General features: G+C 47.7%; 1 protein-coding gene across 1 annotated transcript in view; it reads right to left on the bottom strand.

Moving 5' to 3' along the window:
* Window positions 1-338: 338 nt before the first annotated feature.
* PARD6G (par-6 family cell polarity regulator gamma) overlaps window positions 339-22561 on the bottom strand; it is a 73193-nt gene continuing 50970 nt past the window's right edge. The window contains exon 3 of the mRNA XM_081563081.1: window positions 339-3143. Coding sequence (XP_081419207.1) covers window positions 2323-3143 — 821 coding nt within the window. The 3' untranslated portion in view covers window positions 339-2322. The remainder of the gene's footprint in view (window positions 3144-22561) is intronic.

Here is a 22561-nt window from a genome sequence, read left to right as displayed (position 1 = left end):
ATTTTCAAAAAGCTGCATAGTTAGTTTTTCAGAAAAGCTTTTTCATATTGACTTCCAAAGAAGGTTCTGGACCTAAGACACGACCACCTCATGTCAAATATGAGTGCAATTTGTCATTTGAAATGCACTACTGCCTACTTCAGTCTGAGCCCATTTTTCCCTCTGTAAAATGGGGCTACTGCTGCTTGCCTGTGAAGAATATGTGAGCATTGAGGGAACAAACCTGGCACTCAAGAGGCACTTGGTAAACATTAGCAGTGTTTCATCCTGAGGGTAAGTTTATCTCTGCTGATCATTAACATGCATTCTCTCTGATATTTAGTACCAGCTGGAAAATATTAAAAGCAAAGAGAGTTTTTATTCTTTGATATATAAAAAACAAGAAAACTTTAATGTGTATATAACATAGTTTTTTTTGTCTTTTTTTTTTTTGAGAAGAAAATTGCAGAAATATAGACTTGGGTAGAAAAATACACTCAAGCAGCTGCTCAAGACAATTTGTAACTCCTAAAATTATGAACAATAGCACACAAATCTCAGCATAAGCCTTTTTTTCCTTTAAAAATTATTCACATTTGTTTAACAACTTAAGATATGGTAAGAAATATAACTTTCCTTCTTGGGAACACACCTCGGTTTTTGAGAAGATATTCAGTGACCAGCAATAGCTTAGTGATAGAAACTTTGCCTTAGAGTTTTGGTTCTATGACACTTGTCATATTAAAAGAAATACTTCCTATTCCTGGGGCCCCAAAATGCTCATACAGTTCATTGGAGCCCATAAACTTGGGGGTCCTAGACCTCAGAGGGGGAGCATCTTTGGTCTTCCCTGTATTTTAGGACCAAAACAGACAGTGATCCTGGCATACAAATAACAAGAACAAAGGTGCAGGAGACCACAGCTACTCAGTAAAAGCTATTTATGTCCAATAAATAGTTTCAAAAAGAAAAATAATTTTCTTTTCACTTAATGAATTCAGGAGAAATAAAAACATCGTGATACACTGTTTGACATGTTATCAAACTTACATCCATAAAGTCAGTTCTGCCACTGACCAGCAGGGGGTGCTAGACCACAGGAGAAGCAGCTGCATAGTTTCCCGAAGGGCAACCTACAAAAATACATTTACCTGTATTTACATGAAAACTTTTTTGGGTGAAAGTTTAGTTTTCAAAGGATAAGTGTAACATTTTCTCCTCAACACTGGGTTCAAGCAAAAAATACACTTCATATAAAATTTGGATGAAACATGAATAAACCTTTAAGATTACTAAATATGTAAATATTGGTAGAATATCAAAGGGAAGTGATAATGAATTTACTCTGTGTTAAAAATCTTTACATTTCATGTGACTTGTTATTTAAAAGCAAAGATGCAGAATGCATACATCTGAATGGCTGAGACCTCTCAGAGGCCCAAGTGATGTGTGGCTGGCTTGGCCACCATTCCTCATGGAAATATGTCATGATCACCCTCAGAGTCACAGTCCCAGGAACAGACTGGTGTTTATCTCAGAGTAGGTAATGGCTTTTGATCACAGATGGTGAGCTGCATCTTCCACTTTCTTCCAAAGTTAAATTCACCTTCAAAGGCCTTACAAAGTTGCCCACAGGGCGAGTCCCCCACTGCGACTACCATGACCACTTCACATGTTTTCTCTCTTCCAAGCAAGGTGTGGGAGTTCAATACCCACTTGGCTATTTGAGACAGGACTACAAACTGTGAAATGCTGAAATTCATCCTCCGCAGTCATGCTTAGTACAGGTTTGGGTGCCTTGCTCTGTAAATTCCAGTCTCTGCCTTCTTGCCACATTCTGCCTTCACAGCCTTCTGGCCCATCAGCAGGATCAGTGCAAGTTGGCAGGAAGCACAGTGAACACATGAGGACTACTTACTGGGTTGGCCAAAAAGTGTCTTTGGGCTTTCCCATAGTATCTTACAGAAAAACCCGAATTAGCTCTTTGGCCAACCCAATACAAAAGTAATTTAAAGGCTTCATTTTAAAAAGTATGTTTTTAAAATTTAAAAATGAAATATTTTCTGCACTTAGGTCATTTATACCACTTCTCAAAGGTGCTGGACCCTGCACCTGGGCTAGTATAGACTGTGCATGTGTGTGTATTTTATGTTCTACAGAGAAACTCTATAAAAATAGTTTATTTCTATTCATGAGTTGAAAGAATAGGGTTATGGATGAAAAGGGAGGGATAAGTAAAAACAAATGGGAGGAGTGAAGTATACAATTTTTTCTTATTTTAAAATTGGAATAAAATTTTAGAAGTATTTCTCCTTGGTAAACTGAGCTGTCTGGTGCCTGGCCCTACAGGGTGACCGCCGGCCCATGCTCCTCCACTCCTCCCGGGGGCAGGGCCAGGCTGTGGCGGGGGTCTGAGCGGAGGGAGCTGAGAAGCCTCTGGACGCTGCCCTCCCGCCCGGGGCTGTGCAGGCCGGGCGCCAGGCCTGCGCCGTTGACACGCGCGAGGCTGCTTGGAGGCGGCCTGGGTGCCAGCCGGGGCTCCAGCACGCCCTCGAGGACCACGTCGGCCTCCTCGTCGCTCTCCATCTCGTCCGGGGGCAAGTTCTGCAGGACGTGGGCCGCGGGCAGGCTGTGGCGGCTGGCCGTGCTGTCCGAGGAGCGGCCGGAGCTGCCTGAGGCGCGGCTGCCCCGCACCACGTTGTTCCTCTGGTTGGCAGGCTTGACCGTCACGATGAGGTTGTGGCTGTTGGCGATCATCATGTCCGTGACCTGGTCCAGTGTCTTCCCGGCCACCTCGATCCCGTTCACCTCCAGGACCTCGTCATCCACGGCCAGCAGCCCGGTGCTCTCGGCGAGGCCGCCAGGCACCATGCGGGAGATGAAGACGCCGGGCACCTTCTCCAGCCCCTGTGGGGCCACACGCACGCTCGTGCCGTCGCGAATGTAGAAGCCCAGCGGCTTCTGGCAGCCGTGCCGGTACAGCCTCACGCGGCGGTGTGTCTCAGGGACGATGTCCACGTCGATGATGGAGGACACGGGGCGGAAGTCGTGCGGCAGGCCGATGTGCAGGTGTGTGCGTCTGCGCGGGCCGTCCTCCCTCAGGGCCAGTGGGCGCCGCCGCCTGGACAGCGAACCTGCCCCGAAGCTGCAGTGCTCAGCCTCTTCTGGAAGGGCACAGAGGGGACAGTGAGAGCACAGATCGGGGGCAGCGGGGAAGCACAAGTCAGGCTGCACCGAACACTCAGAGCCTGAAGCAGCCTTCAAGTTAAGTCCCGACTTTCTGTAGCTTGCCTCCCACCGCCTCTCTGACGTGTAGTGTGACCCCAGGAAGTCTGAGACTGTGAGCAAATCAAATGGTGTAAAGAACTAACTAAAACACAAAGCTCCCACACATGCCTTGGAGCTGACTCATCAATTCATTTTGTCACACGTCAGCTTTTGGGAGAGTCTCGGCTTCCTGGATGACATGCAGGCTACTGCAATAACTTCACTAGTGGTTTTGATGAGCCCACAGCAATCCTGCCATCAGCCAAACTGGCCCACAATATTCACCAGGCAAATGTTGGATGCCAAGTTCAAGCACAATCACCTCCCTAAATTCAGCTCTACAGGCAACCAACAGAATGGTTGAAAGGTTAAGACAATTAACAATAGATGCAAGGTTTAAATGTGCCTGACTGGATTCTGCAGTGATAGTGGAGCAGGGACACCAGGAATGGCCCCCAACCTGGACAACAACTGCAGGGGCAGAGTCTGTCTGATGTAACTAATTTGGAACTTGAGAGTCTTGTTGAAGGCTCAACTTCCAAGGGAAGAGCTGGATGCTAATGGCAGTCAATTCTGGGTAATTTCAACTCTTAGCACAGTAGCAGCTACCTAGTCCACCCCCAGCACCCTGGCAGGCAGCTGTGCACTGATCCTGGAGCAGTTTGTGGGACCTGTCCTCCAAACATCAGGTATCTGCTCTATGGATTGCTCCTTTTCATCACAAAGGTGCAGATGGGTGGGTGGCTATTGCTGCACCTCCCTGTGTTGTTGAAAGCCCTTCCCCTTCCACCTGAAGGAACATCCCAGAGACTGAGAGGACTGGCACCCTTTCTCTCCCTTCATTTTTCACCTTTTCCCGTTTTGGGAGTCAAAGCTTAAAGTCCAGGACATTAAAAACAGCTGCATATATAGGGCAAGTTAGAAAGTGACCGTGCATGCTCAAGGAAAGGCCCAGAAAGAACCTTAGAAGACCTTAAGTTCACACTTCAATGCTGATACTCAGCACAAAGACAGTCTACAACAACCAAAAAAAAAAAAAAAAAAACAACTACAGCAAATCCTGGGGAAGGGGTACAATCTAATTTCCAGAGCTACCACGTTATGAATCCCCATTGTTCAACAACAGAAAATCACAAAGCCTTCAAAGAAACAGGAGTGTGCCCCCACTCAAAGGAAAACCATAATAGAAACTGTCCCTGAAACAACCTGATGGCAGATTTACTAGACAAAGACTTTAAAATAATGGCCCAAGACATGATAAAAAAACAAACAAAAAGATATGGGGCAAGTCAAGAAAACCATGTGTGAACAAGATGGAAATATCAATAGAGAGACAGAAAACCTAAAAGGAAACTAAATACAAATTCTGGAGATGAAATTACAATAATGGAAAACAGTGAATGGGGGATTCCAAGGCAGATTTGAGCAGGCAGAAGAAGGAATTAGTGAATTTGAAGACAGGACAGTAGACATTATCCTTTCTGAGGAAAAACAACAAAAGGTTAAAGAAAAGTGAACAGAGCCTAAGCAATCACCTAGACACCATTAAGCAAACTGACATGTAACTTGTGAGAGTCTCAGAAGGAGAAGAGAAAAGGGTGGAGGAACTATTTGAAGAAATAATGGCTAAAAACTCCCAAATTTGATGAAATGTGCAAATGTAAATGCCCATGCTCAATGAGCTCTAAGTAAGAAGTCAAAGAGGCCCAAGATGACAATATAATCAAGCTTAATTAAGACACAATGTCATTTTACATGCTCCAGAACCCAGAAACAGTAATATGAAAGGAGGCTGGGGCAGACCCACCTGTTGATCTCAGAGAGTCTCCTGGGTAGGTAAGAGGTGACTGCAGATCACCCTAGGGACACAGATGCTGATGGCAGCCATTTAGGGGAACTCACTCTGCCATGTGGACTCTAGCGCTAGAAAGTGCCAGCTTTGACTTCTCCCTCTAGCTTGTTAGCCCCTCCCCTGCCCAACAGTCTGTAGGCACCAGCAGTGGGAGCTGGGCAGGGATACAGCCCCACCCACCAGCATGCAGGTTGCCTAAAGACCCCCTGAGTCCACAGCCACTCCTGCAAACACCTTCTCCACCAGAAGGCCCTGGCACCACACACTGGAGCTACATGCAGTGTTCCCCTAGGAACACTGTAGCTAGAGACTCCAGGACTCAGCTCTCTGCTCACCAATGAGCCTCAGAGGCCCCTGGGCCCTGGCCACCAGCAGACAGACACCAGCCCCAGGAACACTGCAACCAGAGACTCCAGGACCCAGCTTCATCTGCCAGTGGGTAGACACTGGCCATAGGATCACTGCAGCTTGCCTTATCAGGTCTCAGGCCATCAGCAAGCTGGCAACAGTCTCAGGATATCTCAGGATCAAGCCGTCACCACCCACGCCCCCCACCAGTGCGATGAAACCTGCTATGAAACCCCAATGGCCTTTCAGTGAGAGGCCTCAGGACCTGGCTTCACCCACCAGTGAGCCAGAACTAGCCCCTGGACTCCCAGTCCCCAGAATCACTCACTTTAAAGCCAACAGCAGCTCTGAGATACCTTAGAATCCTCAGCCAGCTGCCCAAGGAGAAAGTCCCACTCACCAGCAGGCCAGTATCAGCTTTGGAATACTGGAGAACCTACCCACCAACAGGCCAACACTAGATCCAGGAAATCTGGTTCTGCAACCATCCAGCTCGGAATCAGGCTCTGCCCAACAGTGAGCACTAGACCTGCGAGCAGCCAGCTGCCTTGTGGCCTGGCTCTGCCACCCGGAGGCCAGCAGTCTCCACACAAAGCAGAGCCTGGCAAACCAAGAGACGGGGCCAGCTGACCTACCAGACTGCCCATAGAGTCATCCCGCCTCAACGGAAGGACCCACAAGCCCTCACGCAGTGTATAGCTCTGGTGACCAGAGAGGTGTGTGCTGCGGGGAACGTATGACATCTCCTAAAAATGGCTGCTTCACTAACATCAGGAAATGTAACCAACATATGAGATACACAGAAATAAAAACAGCAAATTAGGCAAAGTGAGGCAATAGAGGAACAGATTCCAAATGAGAAAAAAAAAACAAACTCAGAAGAACCAAGAGAAATAGAGATAAGCAGTTTACCTGGTAAATAGCTCATGGTAATGATCATAAAGGTAATCAAAGAACTTGGGAGAAGAATGGATGAGCAGATTGAAAAGTTAGAAGTTTTAAACAAAGAGCAAGAAAATGTAAAGAACAATCAGAGACATACAATAACTAAAATGAAAATACACTAGAAGGAATCAACAGCAGATTAAATGATGCAGCTTTGGATCAGCAAGCTGGAAGGCAGAGTAGTGGAAGCTAAGCAGAAAAAAATGAAATGAGAACAGTTAAAGAGGTCTCTGGGATAATATCAACTGTACTAAAATTTGCATCAAAGGGGTCCCAGAAAGAGAAAAAGGGGCTGAAAATACATTTAAGATATACTAGTTGAAAAATTCCCTAACCTGGGAAAGGAAGCAGACATCCAGGTCCAGGAAGTAGAAAGCCCACGCAGGGTCAATCCAAAGAGGACCACACCAAGATAATTTGTAATTAAAATGGCAGAAATTAAGATAAAGGGAATATTAACGGCAGAGAATACTAATGGCAGCATTAATATTAAAGGCAAAAGCAAAAGCAACACACAAGGGACTTCTCAGCAGAAACTCTGCAAGCCAGAAGGGAGTGACACCATATATTTAAAGTGATGAGAGGGAAAAACCTACAACCAAGAATATTCTACTTGGCTAGGTTCTCATTCAGATCTGATGGAGATCAAAAGTTTTACAGCTAGGCAAAAAGTAAAAGAGTTCAGCAGCACGAAACCAGCCTTACAAGAAATGTTAAAATGACTTCTATAAGCAAAGAAGAAAATACCACAACTAGAAACATGAAAACTGTGAAAGGAAAAAAGCTCACCAGTAAAACCAAATATATAGGAAAGATAGTAAACCTACCACATACAATGGTAGTAGGAAAGTTAAAAGACAAAAGTAAAAAGTAGTACGATCATCTGTATCTGCAATAGGTAGTTAAGGGATAAAAAAACAAAAAATATGTAAAATGTGATGTCAAAACAGTAATTGTGGGGGGAGGGGAGTAAAAATGCAGGGCTGTTTAAATGTGTTTGGAATAGCGAGATCAACAACTTATCATCCCTCATGGTAACCACAAGCCAAAAACCTATTATAATACAAACAAAGAGAAAGTTTTCCAAACATAACACTAAAGATGCTATCAAAGGACAAGGGAACAAAAGAAGGATCAAAAAAGAGCTACAAAACAACTCAAAATTAACTAAAATGACAGTAAGTATGTACCTATCAATAATTACTTTCAATGTAAATGGACTATATCCTCCAATCAAAAGATACAGAATGGCTGAATGCCTACAAAAACAAGAGCCATGTATATGCTGCAGAAGACTCACTTGATATCTAAAGACACACACAGATTGAAAGGGGATAGACAAAATTTATTCCATGCAAACAGAAATGGTTATTTTAAAGCCAAGATAAGAATACTAGACAAAATAGACGTTAAGGTAGACTGTAACAAGTAACAAAGAATGACATTAAATAATGATCAAGGTATCACCCAAGTAAAAAGATATAATAGTTGTAGATATATACATACTCAATGCAGTAGCACCTAAATACAGAAAGCAAATATTAACAGACATAAAGGGAGAAACTGACAGTAGCACAGCAATAGTGAGGATCTTTAACATCCAACTAACATCAACAAGGGCTTCTCTGGTGGCTCAGTGGTAAAGAATCCGCCTGCCAATGCAGGAAAAGTGGGTTCAATCCCTGGGTTGGGAAGACCTCTTGGAGAAGGAAATGGCAGCCCACTCCAGTATTCCTGCCTGGGAAATCCCGTGGACAGAGGAGCCTGGCAGGCTGCAGTCTATGGGGTTGCAAAGAGTCAGACACAGCTGAGAAACTAAACAACAACATAAACAGATCAGACAGAAAATCAATAAGGAAACTGGTCTTAGATGATACATTAGATTACATGGACTTATATAATTCCACCCAAAAGCATCAGAATGTGCACTCTTTTCAAGTGTACATGGATAGATCACATGCTGGGCCATAAAATAAGTCTTGGTAAATTTTAAAACATTGAAATCATGTCAAGCATCTTTTCCAACCACCATGCTATGAGACTACAAAACCAACTACAAGAAAAAAAAAAAAACCTGCAAAAGACAAAAACATGTGGAGGCTAAACAATATACTACTAAAGAACCAACGGATCTTTAGTAAGATGAAATAAAAAAATATTTGGAGACAAATGAAAATAAAAACACATTGATCCAAAATCTACAGGACACAGCAAACATAAGAGAGAAGTTTACAGTAAAGAAGTCTACCTAAGGAAACAAGAAACATCTCAGGCAACCTAACCTTTCATGCAAGGGAACTAGGAAAAGAACAAACAAAACTCAAAGTTAGTAGAAGGAAATAAATCATAAAGATCAGCAGAAATAAATGAAATAGAGACTTAAAAAATAGAACAGATGAAACTAGGAGCTGGTCCTTTGAAAAGATAAATAAAATTGATAAACTTTTAGCAAGACTCATCAAGAAAAAGCTATCAAAAAAGAAAATTATAGGCCAACATCTCTGATGAGTATAGACACAAAGATTCTCAACAAAATGTTAGCAAAGTGAATCCAACAATATATTAAAAGGATCATACACCACGATTACACAGAATTCATCCCAGGGAAGCAGGTATGGTTCAACACTCATAGATCAATCAGTGTGATATACCATTTTCACAAATTTGAAGGATATAAATCATAGGATCATCTCAATAGATGCAGAAAAAGGTTTTGACAGAATTCAACATCTATTTATGATAAAAACTCTCCATAGAGGGTATAGAGGGAACATACCTAAACATAGGAAAGGTGGGACCTTGCCTCCATCACCAGTCGCATCCACAACTGGGTGTTGTTTTTGCTTTGGCTCCATGTCTTCATTCTTTCTGGAGGTGTTTCTCTACTGATTTCCAATAGCATATAGTGCACCTACCGACCTGGGGTGTCCTATCTTTTTGCCTTTTCACACTGTTCATGGGGTTCTCAAGGCAGGAATACTGAAGTGGTTTGCCATTCCCTTCTCCAGTGGACCACATTTTGTCAGAACTCTCCATCATGGCCCGTCCATCTTGGGTGGCCCTACATGGCATGGCTCATAGTTTCATTGAGTTAGACAAGTCTGTGGATATGACTGGTGATGAAAGTAAGGTCTGATGCTGTAAAGAGCAATATTGCATAGGAACCTGGAATGTTAGGTCCATGAATCAAGGCAAATTGGAAGTGGCCAAAGGGGAGATGGCAAGAGTGAATGTTGACATTTTAGGAATCAGCGAACTAAAATAGACTGGAATGGGTGAATTTAACTCAGATGACCATTATATCTACTACTGTGGGCAAGAATCCCTTAGAAGAAATGGAATAGCCATCATAGTCAACAAAAGAGTCAGAAATGCAGTACTTGGATGCAGTCTCAAAAATGACAGAATGATCTCTGTTCGTTTCCAAGCCAACCATTCAATATCACGGTAATCCAAGTCTATGCCCCGACCAGAAATGCTGAAGAAGCTGAAGTTGAACGGTTCTATGAAGACTTACAAGACCTTCTAGAATTAACACCCAAAATAGATGTCCTTTTCATTATAGGGGACTGGAATGCAAAAGTAGGAAGTCAAGAAACACCTGGAGTAACAGGCATATTTGGCCTTGGAGTACAGGAAGAAGCAGGCAAAGGCTAATAGAGTTCTGCCAAGAGAATGCACTGGTCATAGCAAACACCCTCTTCCAACAACACAAGAGAAGACTCTACACATGGACATCACCAGATAGTCAATACCAAAATCAGATTTATTATATTCTTTGCAGCCACAGGTGGAGAAGCTCTATACAGTCAGCAAAAACAAGACCGGGATCTGACTATGGCTCAGATCATGAACTCCTTATTGCCAAATTCAGACTTGAATTGAAGAAAGTATAGAATGCCACTAGACCATTCATGTATGACCTAAATCAAATCCCTAATGATTATACAGTGGAAGTGAGAAATAGATTTAAAGGACTAGATCTGATAGACAAGTGCCTGAGGAGGTTCGTGACATTGTACAGAAGACAGGGATCAAGACCATCCCCAAGAAAAAGAAATGCAAAAAATCAAAATGGCTGTCTGAGGAGGCCTTACAAATAGCTGAGAAAAGAAGAGAAGCCAAAAGCAAAGGAGAAAAGGAAAGATATATACATTTGAATGCAGAGTTTCAAAGAATAGCAAGGAGAGATAAGAAAGCCTTCCTCAGTGATCAGTGGAAAGACATAGAGGAAAACAACAGAATGGGGAAGACTAGAGATCTCTTCAAGAAAATTAGAGATACCAAGGGAACATTTCATGCAAAGATGGGCTCGATAAAGAACAGAAATGGTATGGACCTAACAGAAGCAGAAGATATTAAGAAGAGGTGGCAAGAACACACAGAAGAACTGCACAAAAAAGATCTTCACAACCCAGATAATTACGATGGTGTGATCACTCACCTAGAGCCAGACATCCTGGAATGTGAAGTCAAGTGGGCCTTAGACAGTATCACTATGAACAAAGCTAATGGAGGTGATGGAATTTCAGTTGAGCTATTTCAAATCCTAAAAGATGATGCTGTGAAAGTGCTGCACTCAATATGCCAGTACATCTGGAAAACTCAGCAGTGGCCACAGGACTGGAAAAGGTCAGTTTTCGTTCCAGTCCCAAAGAAAGGCAATGCCAAAGAATGCTCAAGCTACCACACAATTGCACTCATCTCACACGCTAGTAAAGTAATGCTCAAGATTCTCCAAGCCAGGCTTCAACTACACATGACTTCCAGATGTTCAGGCTGGTTTTAGAAAAGGCAGAGGAACCAGAGATCAAATTGCCAACATCCGCTGGATCATTGAAAAAGCAAGAGAGTTCCAGAAAAACATCTATTTCTGCTTTATTGACTATGCCAAAGACTTTGAGTGTGTGGATCACAATATACTGTGGAAAATTCTGAAAGAGATGGGAATACCAGACCACCTGACCTGCCTCTTGAGAAACCTGTATGCAGGTCAGGAAGCAACAGTTAGAACTGGACATGGAACAACAGACTGGTTCCAAATAGGAAAAGGAGTATGTCAAGGCTGTATATTGTCACCCTGCTTATTTAACTTATATGCAGAGTACATCATGAGAAACGCTGGGATGGAAGAAGCGCAAGTTGGAATCAAGATTATTGGGAGAAATATCAATAACCTCAGATATGCGGTTGACACCACCCTTATGGCAGAAAGTGAAGAAGAACTAAAGAGTCTTTTGATGAAAGTGAAAGAGGAGAGTGAAGAAGTTGGCTTAAAGCTCAACATTCAGAAAACAAAGATCATGGCATCCAGTTCTGTCACTTCATGGCAAATAAATGGAGAAACAGTGGAAACAGTGGCAGACTTTATTTTCTTGGGCTCCAAAATCACTGCAGATGGTGACTGCAGCCATGAAATAAAAAGACGCTTACTCCTTGGAAGAAAAGTTATGACCAACCTAGACAGTATATTAAAAAGCAGAGACATTACTTTGCCAACAAAGGTCCATCTAGTTAAGGCTATGGTTTATTCCAGTAGTCTTGTATGGATGTGAGAGTTGGACATATAAAGAAAGCTGAGTGCCGAAGAATTGATGCTTTTGAACTGTGGTGTTGGAGAAGACTCTTGAGAGTCCCTTGGACTGCAAGGAGATCCAACCAGTCCATCCTAAAGGAGGTAAGCCCTGGGTGTTCATTGGAAGGACTGATGTTGAAGCTGAAACTCCAATACTTTGGCCAGCTGATGCGAAGAGCTGACTCATTTGAAAAGACCCTGATGCTGGGGAAGATTGAAGGCAGGAGGAGAAGGGGACAACAGAGGATGAGATGATTGGGTGGCATCACCGACTCAATGGACATGAGTTTGGGTAAACTCTGGGAGTTGGTGATGGTCAGGGAGGTCTGGCATGCTGCAGTCCATGGGGTCGCAACAAGTCAGACACTACTGAGCAACTGAACTGAACTGAAGAAAAGTCATATAGGATAAGCCCACACCTAACATTATACTCAACAGTGAAAAGCTCAAAGCAGTTTCCCTAAGATGAGGAAGAAAACCAGATTGCCAACTGTCACCAGTTATATTCAACATAGTACTAGATGTCCTAACCAGAGCAATTAGACAGAAAAAAGCAAAAAGAAGAATCCAAATTGGAAAAGAAGAAATAAAACTGTCACTATTTAAGGATAACATGATCCTATACACAGAATATCCTAAAGATGCCACCAGAAACCTACTAGAGCTCATCAATTAATTCAGTAAGGTTGCAGGATACAAAATTAATATTCAGAAATCTGTTTCATTTCTATATATTAAGAATGAACTATCAGAAAGAGAAGTTAAGCAAACAGTCTCATTTATAGTCATATCAAAATAGAATAAATTACATAGGAATAAATCCAAAGAGGTAAAAGCCCTGTGCTTGGAAAACTAGAAGACACTAACAAAAGAAGTTGATGATGAAACAGATAGAAGAAAACATACGCTGTTGATTTGAAGAGTCATCATAATACTGTTAAAATAACCATACTGCTCAAGGCAATCTACAGATTTAATGCAATCCCTGTCAATACCCATGAGACTTTCTGCAGAACTAGAACAAGTAATTTAAAAATATGTATGGAAACACAGAAAACCCGAATAGCCAAAACAATCTTGAGAAAACACAGCTGAAGGTAACGTGCTCCCTGAGTCCAGGTTATTATAAAGCTATACTAATCAAAACCACATGCTATGCTATGCTATGCTAAGTCGCTTCAGTCGTGTCTGACTCTGTGTGACCCCATAGACGGCAGCTCACCAGGCTCTGCCGTCCCTAGGATTCTCCAGGCAAGAATACTGGAGTGGGTTGCCATTTCTTTCTCCAGTGCATGAAAGGGAAAAGTGAAAGTGAAGTCGCTCAGTCGTGTCCGACTCTTAGCGACCCCATGGACTGTAGCCTACCAGGCTCCTCCGTCCATGGGATTTCCAGGCAAGAGTACTGGAGTGGGGTGCCATTGCCTTCTCCGCAAAACCATATGGCAGTGGCACAAAACAGACACAGATCAATGAGACAATAAAAAGCCCTCAAATAAAGTGTGGGAGGCAAGTGGCTGTGGCCTTGGCCAGGCCGTGCAGGACCTCAGCACCCAGACACCTCACGCCTACAGGCCACACTTCCACCCACACACTCCCCTCCATTCTTGTAACTGCTTAAGTGGGGAAGCTCCAGTCAGATGTAGAAACCAAGGCACGTTCTGCCTGCCTGGCAGAAAACCCTGCCCCGGCGCTCAGCGGGGTGTCCTCAGCTTTTCCTGCCAGTTAGGCCAGGCCTGTGGGGAGGAGAGGGCCTCTCCAGGCGCCCTGCCTGCCGTCCAGTAAGCTGGGCCCACTGCCCTCCATCCTGTGCTGCAGACTCAGTTTCTCAAGACACGAGCTGAGGAGGTCTCCTTTCCTCCCATCAGAGTTAGCCAACTTTAAAGCATCGTGGAGAGAAGGAATGAGTCTGATCGCTGTCGGGATCACAAGAGAGCCCCCGTGACTCTGCTGTGTGGTCACCTGAGGAGCACCCAGACCCACAGCCCAGAAAGTGGTGCAAGCAGACTGCTGGCTTCTGCATAAAGGAATTCTACAAATGAAAGGGATTCCAGACACAGAAATGAGATGGAGGGGAAAGGTGGGGAGGGAGAGTGGCCCGAGAACATCCTTCTCCCTTTTAGTGACGCGTACCACATGGGCTGAGAAGCTCACACGGGGACTTTAATTAGCCATCACCCGGCTGCGTGCAAACGCCGCCTCCAGTCTGAGCTTGTCCAGGGTAGCTAAGGCCAGGCAGCTCCCCTGCCCATGATTAAGCAGACACACAAACCTCCCGGAAGAGCTGCACCGCTGGATCAAACACAAGTCAGAATGAGTCTATTCTTAGAGACACTGGAAACGTCAACATTTTAAAAGTCTGCCACATAAGCTGAAAAACAAAATGTGCCACATATTGCAAAGGAGCCTGAAACTCCTGCAGTTTTCTTTCCTCACACGCTTTGTCCTGAAGCCTCAAGACCTGTCTCAGACTGTTTTCCCTCAGTGCCCCTGATGAACTCAGTTCCTGCAGCAACCAGAACTCCCTAGAGGGTCCCCCCAACCCCATGCACTCAGCTCTCTCCACTCCCAGCTCATTCTATTCGCTGGGCTGCAGGGACTCAGATGCCACTTCCAGATGCTCCGTTTTGGCCTCCCCTGCCCCACCCCCAGTTTTCCTCAAAGGAAGCCGTCCTGTTGGTCCCCATCTCCCCCAGGAGTGCAGTCCCCGGGCTTGCTGAGCTCTTGTGGGAGGAAGTGTGGTGGGACGGGTCCCGGGGCACCGAGGGCCACACAGTGAACGTGCGCCAGGCGTTGGTCTGGTATCATGGTTGCTTTTATCAGGGCTGGCTCCAGAGTCAAAGGAAGTTTAAAGAGGATTTTAAAGCAATGACTCAAAATAAATGCAGAGTCAGGCATAGGGTAGTGAGTCCTAAAGACCTCTCAGCAGCAAACTGCTCTAAGGATCAAGGAATGCATGGCTTGGGAGCCGAAAGCGAGCCCAGCACCTGCCAGTCTGTGTCCGTCTGTCGCTTCCTGCCCTGCAATGGTTCAGCTGGTTCCAGAACCAAGATCTTGGGTGGGGCTGGGGTTGGGCTCAGGTCAGTCAGGGCCCCTCTTGGAGCTGTGGTCCTAGGACCCCTCCTAGAGGTAAACCTGCATTTCAAATCTTTCCGGGAAGAAGGTGCTGCTTCAAGGTGTGGCACCTCCCGTCGGCAGACACAGCTGTTCTAGCAGGGGGTGCACAGGCTCTGGGGGGCTCGCCATGGACACTCGGCACGTGCCTAAGCGTCTCTGCTAATCATCCCAGCAGGGAAGCCTTGGTAGCCTTGGGTCACTGGGCCATCTGGGGGACAAAGGGAGGCAGGTCCGCTGTCTGTGCCATCTGCAGAGACCCCCACAGACCAGTGTCAGGAACCTGGAAGGAGGGCACCCGGAGGCAGGGCTCAGGGCTGATCGCAGGTCTCCCGGGGTGTGGCCTTCTCAGTGGCTGTGAGCTCCATGTCCCGGGGCAGGCAGGGGCCCTGAACTGTGTCCATGAACTAGAGTCGGCTTCTGGGGCTTGTGCTTCTCAGGTGACAGCATCTGTTTTAACCAGCACAGAGATGTCTTGTGTGCTTGTGTTCTGCTCCCAGTTGCTTGGTTTTTCTTTTTTTATTTTCCCCTCCTCCTTTCACGAGAGATGCCAGTGGCCTGCCTGCCCCCTGCCCCCACCCACCCCCCTGCAACTTCAGCAGGACAGGCTCTGTCAACCCCGAGGAGGCTGGCTCTCGGTTGACCAAACTGCAGATGGTGGTCAGCAGGTCCCAGGCAGTGGCCTCCACCTACAGCGGGGCCAGGGACTAACCAGCTTCCTAGCCTCTCTGCCTCCCACATAGGTTGGGTTATGGGATGGCCAGCAGCCTCCTCCCGTGACCCCAAAAGCTGACTAAGTGACAAAGCTTCCTTATAATCACACCTGTGGATCCACCCTTTTTGGTAAACTCTAAGAATCTTTGGTCCCTTATTATTAGCAGTACTCACTTATAACCACCTCGCGGCAGAGTAGCACCTCGGGTCCTACATCTGCCAAGCAGGTGACGGGTCTGGAAGCTGCCCTGAGGTGCTCAGGTGACCGTCAGCTGCAGGCAGGTGGGCCAAGACACACCCGTCAGCTATGTGTGCAGAGAGCCAAAGAAACCTGAAGACAGCCAGGGCACAGGTGCCCATCAAGAGCTGGGAAGGCGGGAAGGAGCGCCTCCAACTCATATGGCGGTGAGGGGGAAGGCTGGAGTACCGATCGGGAGAAACCCTACCTAACAAGCTCGCCAGTCCTCCAGCCCTGCTTCCCTCTCAATTTAAAACATGTTCTTTCAAAGTAAACTCCTCTCATGTGAGCTTCAGAAAGGCTGGGCGCTTGACAACAAGCTTTCTTTCGATGAAAAACAAAACAAAACAAAGAAAGTCATTCCTGGGTGTCTGAGGGCTCAGGCCCCTTAAATGGCCCAGCGCCGTCGGCCCTCCGTGTCTGTGGGTTCTGCATCCGCATCCTCTTCAGTCCTCAGTTCAACCGAATCCGTGAACGTGAGACCGCGGATACAGAGGGCCAACTGTTCTAGTTTTCCCCTGGGTACTATTTTCGGTAACTTGGACGTAGAATTCTTTAGAACGGTCCCCACCCCAAGTCCAGGGTAAGGAGTGTGTGTTGCTGGCCCTGACACACAAGGACACACAAGGAAAGAATCAGCAGGAGAGAGTTTAAATTTTCCTTGGAAAAACCCCAAAGCCATAACGCACTGCTCAGTCACCACTGTCGGTGTATCTTCTTCCCATGAGAACTGTCTCAGGCCGTGCCTGCCTGCTCCCCTGGGAACCCCTCGAGCGAGTGAGCATGGATGCAGCTAGAGGGTATCACCACCCCAGGAGGATGTTTCCACACCACCCTCCTCCCCCCCGAAATCTCTAAGACAGAGGAGCTTGCAGGCCCCCATGCCTGCCCCAGTCCATGGAGGGGGTGTCAGCACGGAGCACCAAGTGGCACTGCCCAGCTGTGTATTTCACCAGCCCATGTTCCTTCCCTGAGCATTTGCCTTAAAAAGTGTTGTGTGCTTTTTTGAGATAACATTCACATAACATAAAATTCACCATTTAAACCACTTAAAAAATGTACAATCCTGAGGTTTTTAGTAAATTCACAGTGTTGTGGAAACACCACCACTATCTAATTCCAGAGCATTTTCATTACCCCAGAAAGAGACACCACCCTTCAAAATGCCCTCCTCCCTCCAGCCCCAAGCAAATGCTCATCTACTATCCATCTCTATAGTCTGGACACTTCATATAAGTGGAGTCATACAGTGTGTGGCCTTCTGTGTCTGACTTCTTTCAGTGAGCATTATATCCTCAAGTTCATTTCTTATCTACGGCTGAATAATACTCCACTGTACAGATGGACCACAGTTTTAAAATTCACGCATCCTTGATGGCACTTGGCTTGTCTCCACTTTTGGCCTTTGTGAACTGTGCTGCTGTGAATGTTCTTGTGTGGACATACATGCTTATTTCTCTTGGGTAGATAGCTAGGAGTGACATTGCTGGGTCATATGGTAACCATAATTTCAACTTTTTGAGGAATCGCTGAACTATTTTCTGTGGTGGCTATGCTATTTTATATTCCTATCAGCAGGGCCTGAAGGCTCTAGTTTCTCCACATTTGTTTCTCATTGTCTTCATCTTTTCATGTGCTTATTGGCATCTGAATATCTTCTTTGGAGAAATGTCTGTTCAGATCCGTTGCCTTTTTGTCATTGGTGAGAATTTCCTTTCTGTTCTAGATACAAATATAAGATATATGACTTGAAAATATTCTATTCTGTGGGTTTTCATTTTCTTGATAGTGTCCCCTGATACACAGAAGTTTTACATTTTGATGGATTCCAGTTTATCTATTTTTCCTTCTGTTGGGTATGCTCTTGGTATTATATTTAGGAAGCCGTTGCCTAACCCAGGGTCATGCCCCTGTGTATTTCTAAGTAAAGCAGCAAATAAAAGTAGCTATGGCCCTGGTTCTAAAAAACAGAAACATAAATAACACCGTGTGTGTAGGGTCTGGTCTTAGGAGCTCTTTTCTGCCTGCCTTGGAGAAGAGGCCCAACACAAAATACCAGGCACTGATAGAAGTTGCTGGAACCAGCATGATGTGAATATGAGCCATGCAACCACACAATGCACAGAGTTCTAATTTGAAAAGTTAAGCACGGCGTTCCCTCCCAGTTTCCCAGCCTCGTGTGAGGGTGACGCATGCCAGGAGGCTGAACAAGTTTACCAGGAAGACAAGACTCAGACCATCGTCCGTGTTTTCTGTTAAAAATTTCCTCAAACAGATCAATCTTGAAAGCACCTCAAAGTGAAAATAAAGTCAACTCTGAAACACTTTTTTATGCCAAGAGGAAGCCATGCCCAAGCTCTGTGAAATGTTTGATCCGCTCCCCAAAGAGTCGGCTGAGATGCCGTCGAAGCCCACTGTGAGCAGTGCTAGGTCCTGAGTGGCCAGTTCTGGGCAGCACCCAAGTTTCTCCACCGAGATTCAGGGTCCAGATTGCTGGTGGGACCTCTGAGGTCAATGACCAGTGAAGCTTTATGGCTTCAGGACATGGAAGAAGCCAGGCTGAGGCCCAGCTGGGTCACTGTAGCCCAAGGGAGTGGTTTGCTTCTTCTGAGCCACTCTCGACCTCCCCAGGGCTCCAGAGGAAGAAAGCAAAGGTGCATGGAGCCAGGATGTCTAAACTGTCCTCTCTAACCTACTCCAGCTGCTCAGGGCCCAGCCTCAGGCCCACAGACACAGGCAGGTCAGGGGGCCAGGAGCCACTATGGTGACTTTCCTGAGGCGTGGAGAGGCCACGTCAGCTGGGAACACCCTTTCCTGGAGGCCGAGCTGACTAAGAGCTTCCCATCCCTTCCTCCTTGGTCCTCAGGGCTCCCGAGGCCCAGGATACCTCCCTCTGAGGCTAGATGCAGATGCCACTAGGTATGGGACCCCGGTGCTTGCTTGCACACTGCTCCAGAGGTGGCAAGAGTGAAGACAGTGTCAGAAAGACTCCCGCCCTCCTGCTGGTTCGTTCAGTCAGTCAACGTACAGAGAAAGTGCTGGTCACCTGTGGGAGCCGACACTGAACAGATTGGATCAAGTGAATTAAATATACAAAATAGAAAGAAAACGCCCCGACAGTCTGCTTCTCCCTAGTAAATGTCTCGTGCAAACTTTCCCAGGCTGTTTCATGCACCTAACATGTCTCCGTGTGTGTGTGGTTCTCCAGGCTGTTTCGTGCCCATGTGTCTGTGTGGGGGGTTCTCCAGAGACGTGGAGCTGCTAGCACATGCGGACACGGACAGGAGAGGAAATTCGTGGTGGTGTTTATGGAGGCCGGGCATCCGCCGTGTCTGAGGGCAGGAAAGGCAGACCCTCCAGCCCTGGAAGAGAGGACCCCCTGGTTCACCTTTGTCCTAATTTGGTCCTCTGGCCGGTGGGGTGGTGGTGACCGGCCTCAGCCAGTCCCCGGTTCAGATGTCCATCTCTCCTGGAGACATGCACACAGACACAGCCTCTCTGGGCGTCGCTCACGGCAGTCAAGCTGACACGTACGATCAACCATCGTGACACAAATGCAGAAAATACACTCAGTAACACTTCATGTTTTGTGAGGAATGGGGAGCTGTGTTAGCTTGCCAGCTGGAGCTGCTGTGCAAAGCACCACAGGCGGTTTATTCTCAGTCCTGGGGCTGGAGCTGCACTTGGGGCTGCGTGCTGGGTTCTTGTGAGGCCTCTTCACAGTGGAGGGGGTGCCCTGGTGGCTCTTCTTCTTCCTAGAAGGACACAGGCCCCCTCCCGTGACCTCATTTAACCATAACTGCCTCCTGAAGACCCTCACGTTGGGGTTAGGGCTTCGATGTGTGACTCTGGGACAGAGTTCAGTCTGTGCTGCGTGTGCACGGTTCATGGCCGGCTCTTTTCATTTACTGTGGGAGCGCCTTCCGTGTGGGACAGGTCTTTGTCACTCTGCAATATCGAGTGCACACTGCAGGGATAGGCCTCCATACCCATGTGACCCCCCAGCTGCTCTATGTGGGGACCCCCACAGGCCCCCACTCTGCGTGCCTCTGTGTGGGCTCTTTCTGGAAGTGGGGCTGCTGAGCTTTGGGTCAACACACATGATGAGCCACCCTAGGCCTGCTTCTGTGATGTCGCTGCAGGCAGCATCTCTAAATCCAGTGACCCCAACTGCCCATGAGCCCCAGCAACACACCGTGATGTCTTTTGGTCAGAGGACAAGAAATCCTGAGAGGTTTCCTGGAGGAGGGGCTTTGGGAGGAGAGGAGAGGTTGGGTTTGTGGTGAGGATCAGCCTGGAAGATAGAGGAGGGTGGGTCCTCTGGGGACACTCCTGGTGCTGACTCCAGGGCCTGCAGTGTAGACCAGGTACGTGGGAGGGGCTGGGGGCCAGCGCTCTGCTGCTCCAAGAGGGCGTGGATCTAAGACGGAAGGGGCGGGGAACACAGTTCAGAGTATCCAGCACAGCTTCCTTGAATGTTGTCCCCCAAGCCAAGCTTCAGAGGCTGCCAGGAGGGCATGCTCTCTCCTTCCTAGGCCCCAGACCCCCCCTTCCACCCGAGGGGGCCATGTCAACTCCAAACAGCCTGAAGGTTGCAGGCCATTCGCTTCTCCTCTTGGGAAGAAGAGGGAGGAGGACAACCCAGCCTGGGCAGATGGTTAATAAAGAACATGCCGAGTCAAGGGAAACACAGAGCCAACCACCCGATTTCTTACATTTTTGCAGAAGCCACAAAGGGGGACTGATCACAAAGCACCAATCGGAACTCGCCGTTCCCCCCTCAAGCCCATGTGGGAGGACTTCTTGCCAAGCCTCCTGGCCTTGCCCACGGGGAGGGCCTGGTAGGAGGACTGCAGTCATATTTTTGACTAGAGGGGAACATTTTTACTCAGTTACTCCAGGATCTGAAATCACTCAGGTGTGTCTCGGGGCTGCAGCCTCAGACACACGCGAGGCCAGGGCAGGTGAAGGCATCTTTCTCAGCTGGGCACGCACGCCCCAACCTGCAGCAACATGCCTCCTGCCCCCCAGCCTTCGTGGGAGAACAGTCCTTCCTTGCCAGGACTGTGTCCTGCCCTCCGCGGGTCATAGGCCTCAGCGTCACTGCAGAAGGGCTCACGGTGGGGCCCTGATGAGTGCCCCGCTCCCCCTCCCTGGATCCCCAGGCAGGTCTTGTCCAGAGCCTCCTGCCTCTGGGCCTGAGGTGCTAACCTCAGACAAGAAGCTCAACTGAAGTCTCAGCGCCGTGCCCTCCTACAGTGTGCTTAAGCCACAGCTCCAGCTCAGCAACGGGAGCAGGCTGTGAGCGGCCGTCCTGTGGACACATCGCTTCACAAAGCATCAGGAGACGGAGCTGGCGTCTCTCCTAAGAGGCACACTTTCAGAAGCCAGGAACCAGGGGCCCTGATGCCAGCCCTGCCCTCCACCCTCATCTCCTCTGCCCTCACCTCCTCCAACCTCACCTCCTCCGCCCTCACCTCCTCCAACTTCACCTCCTCCAACCTCACCTCCTCCACCCTCACCTCCTCCAACCTCTTCTCCTCCAACCTCACCTCTTCTTCCCTCACCTCCTCCAACTTCACCTCCTCCAACCTTACCTCCTCTGCCCTCACCTCCTCCGCCCTCACCTCCTCCAACTTCACCTCCTCCACCCTCACCTCCTCCAACTTCACCTCCTCTGCCCTCACCTCCTCCACCTTCACCTCCAACCTCAACTCCTCCAACCTCACCTCCTCCAACCTCACCTCCTCTGCCCTCACCTCCTCTGCCCTCACCTCCTCCGCCATCACCTCCTCCAACCTCACCTCCTCCGCCCTCACTTCCTCCAACCTCACCTCCTCCAACCTCACCTCCTCCGCCCTCACCTCCTCCAACCTCACCTCCTCCAACCTCACCTCCAACCTCATCTCCTCTACCCTCACCTCCTCCACCCTCACCTCCTCCAACCTCACCTCCTCCTCCCTCACTTCCTCCACCCTCACCTCCTCCAACCTCACCTCCAGCTGGGGCTACTGTGCTGACTCGTGGTCCAGACACCACACACCAAGACTAACAGTCATGAAAGACCCTGGGTCTCGTCTCACCAGCCCCAGCACACTGTGTTGGGGGCTAAGCCCAATTCAAGCCCCCCACTTCGTGGACATCGACCCCAGGAAGAGCTGTCCCCATCTCCTACCCTCTCACACTTAGTAGTTTTTATGAAGTAGGCAAGAGGTCAGATGAAACGAAACGTGACACTTCATTTTCCAAGGGAAACACAGGGCCTCTCAGGAGTCTGTCTGAGGAGCAGGATGGGATTGCCAGGGGCAGAATGGGGTTGGACACTTCTGAAAAGCCGGCTCTCCGACCTGCGTTGGAGCTGGTGGGTTCCCACCAGCTCATGGTGGGCTCCTGGTTCAGCTGCAGAGCAGAGGGTGTGGGAAGAGTAACAGGACTGAATCAGAGAGAAAGGGCCGTGTTCAACGGCTCCCTTGCCTCCGAGTGGCCACTTAAAGCCTCAGGGGTCGCTGGCCCCACCAGGAGGAGTGGAGCG

The sequence above is a fragment of the Giraffa tippelskirchi genome, chromosome 14 (assembly GCF_054371585.1).
Source record: "Giraffa tippelskirchi isolate mGirTip1 chromosome 14, T2T-mGirTip1v1.2.pri, whole genome shotgun sequence".
Classification (NCBI taxonomy): Eukaryota; Metazoa; Chordata; class Mammalia; order Artiodactyla; family Giraffidae; genus Giraffa; species Giraffa tippelskirchi.
Note: the sequence above shows the minus strand (reverse complement) of the source record. Positions and strands in the feature narration are given on the sequence as shown.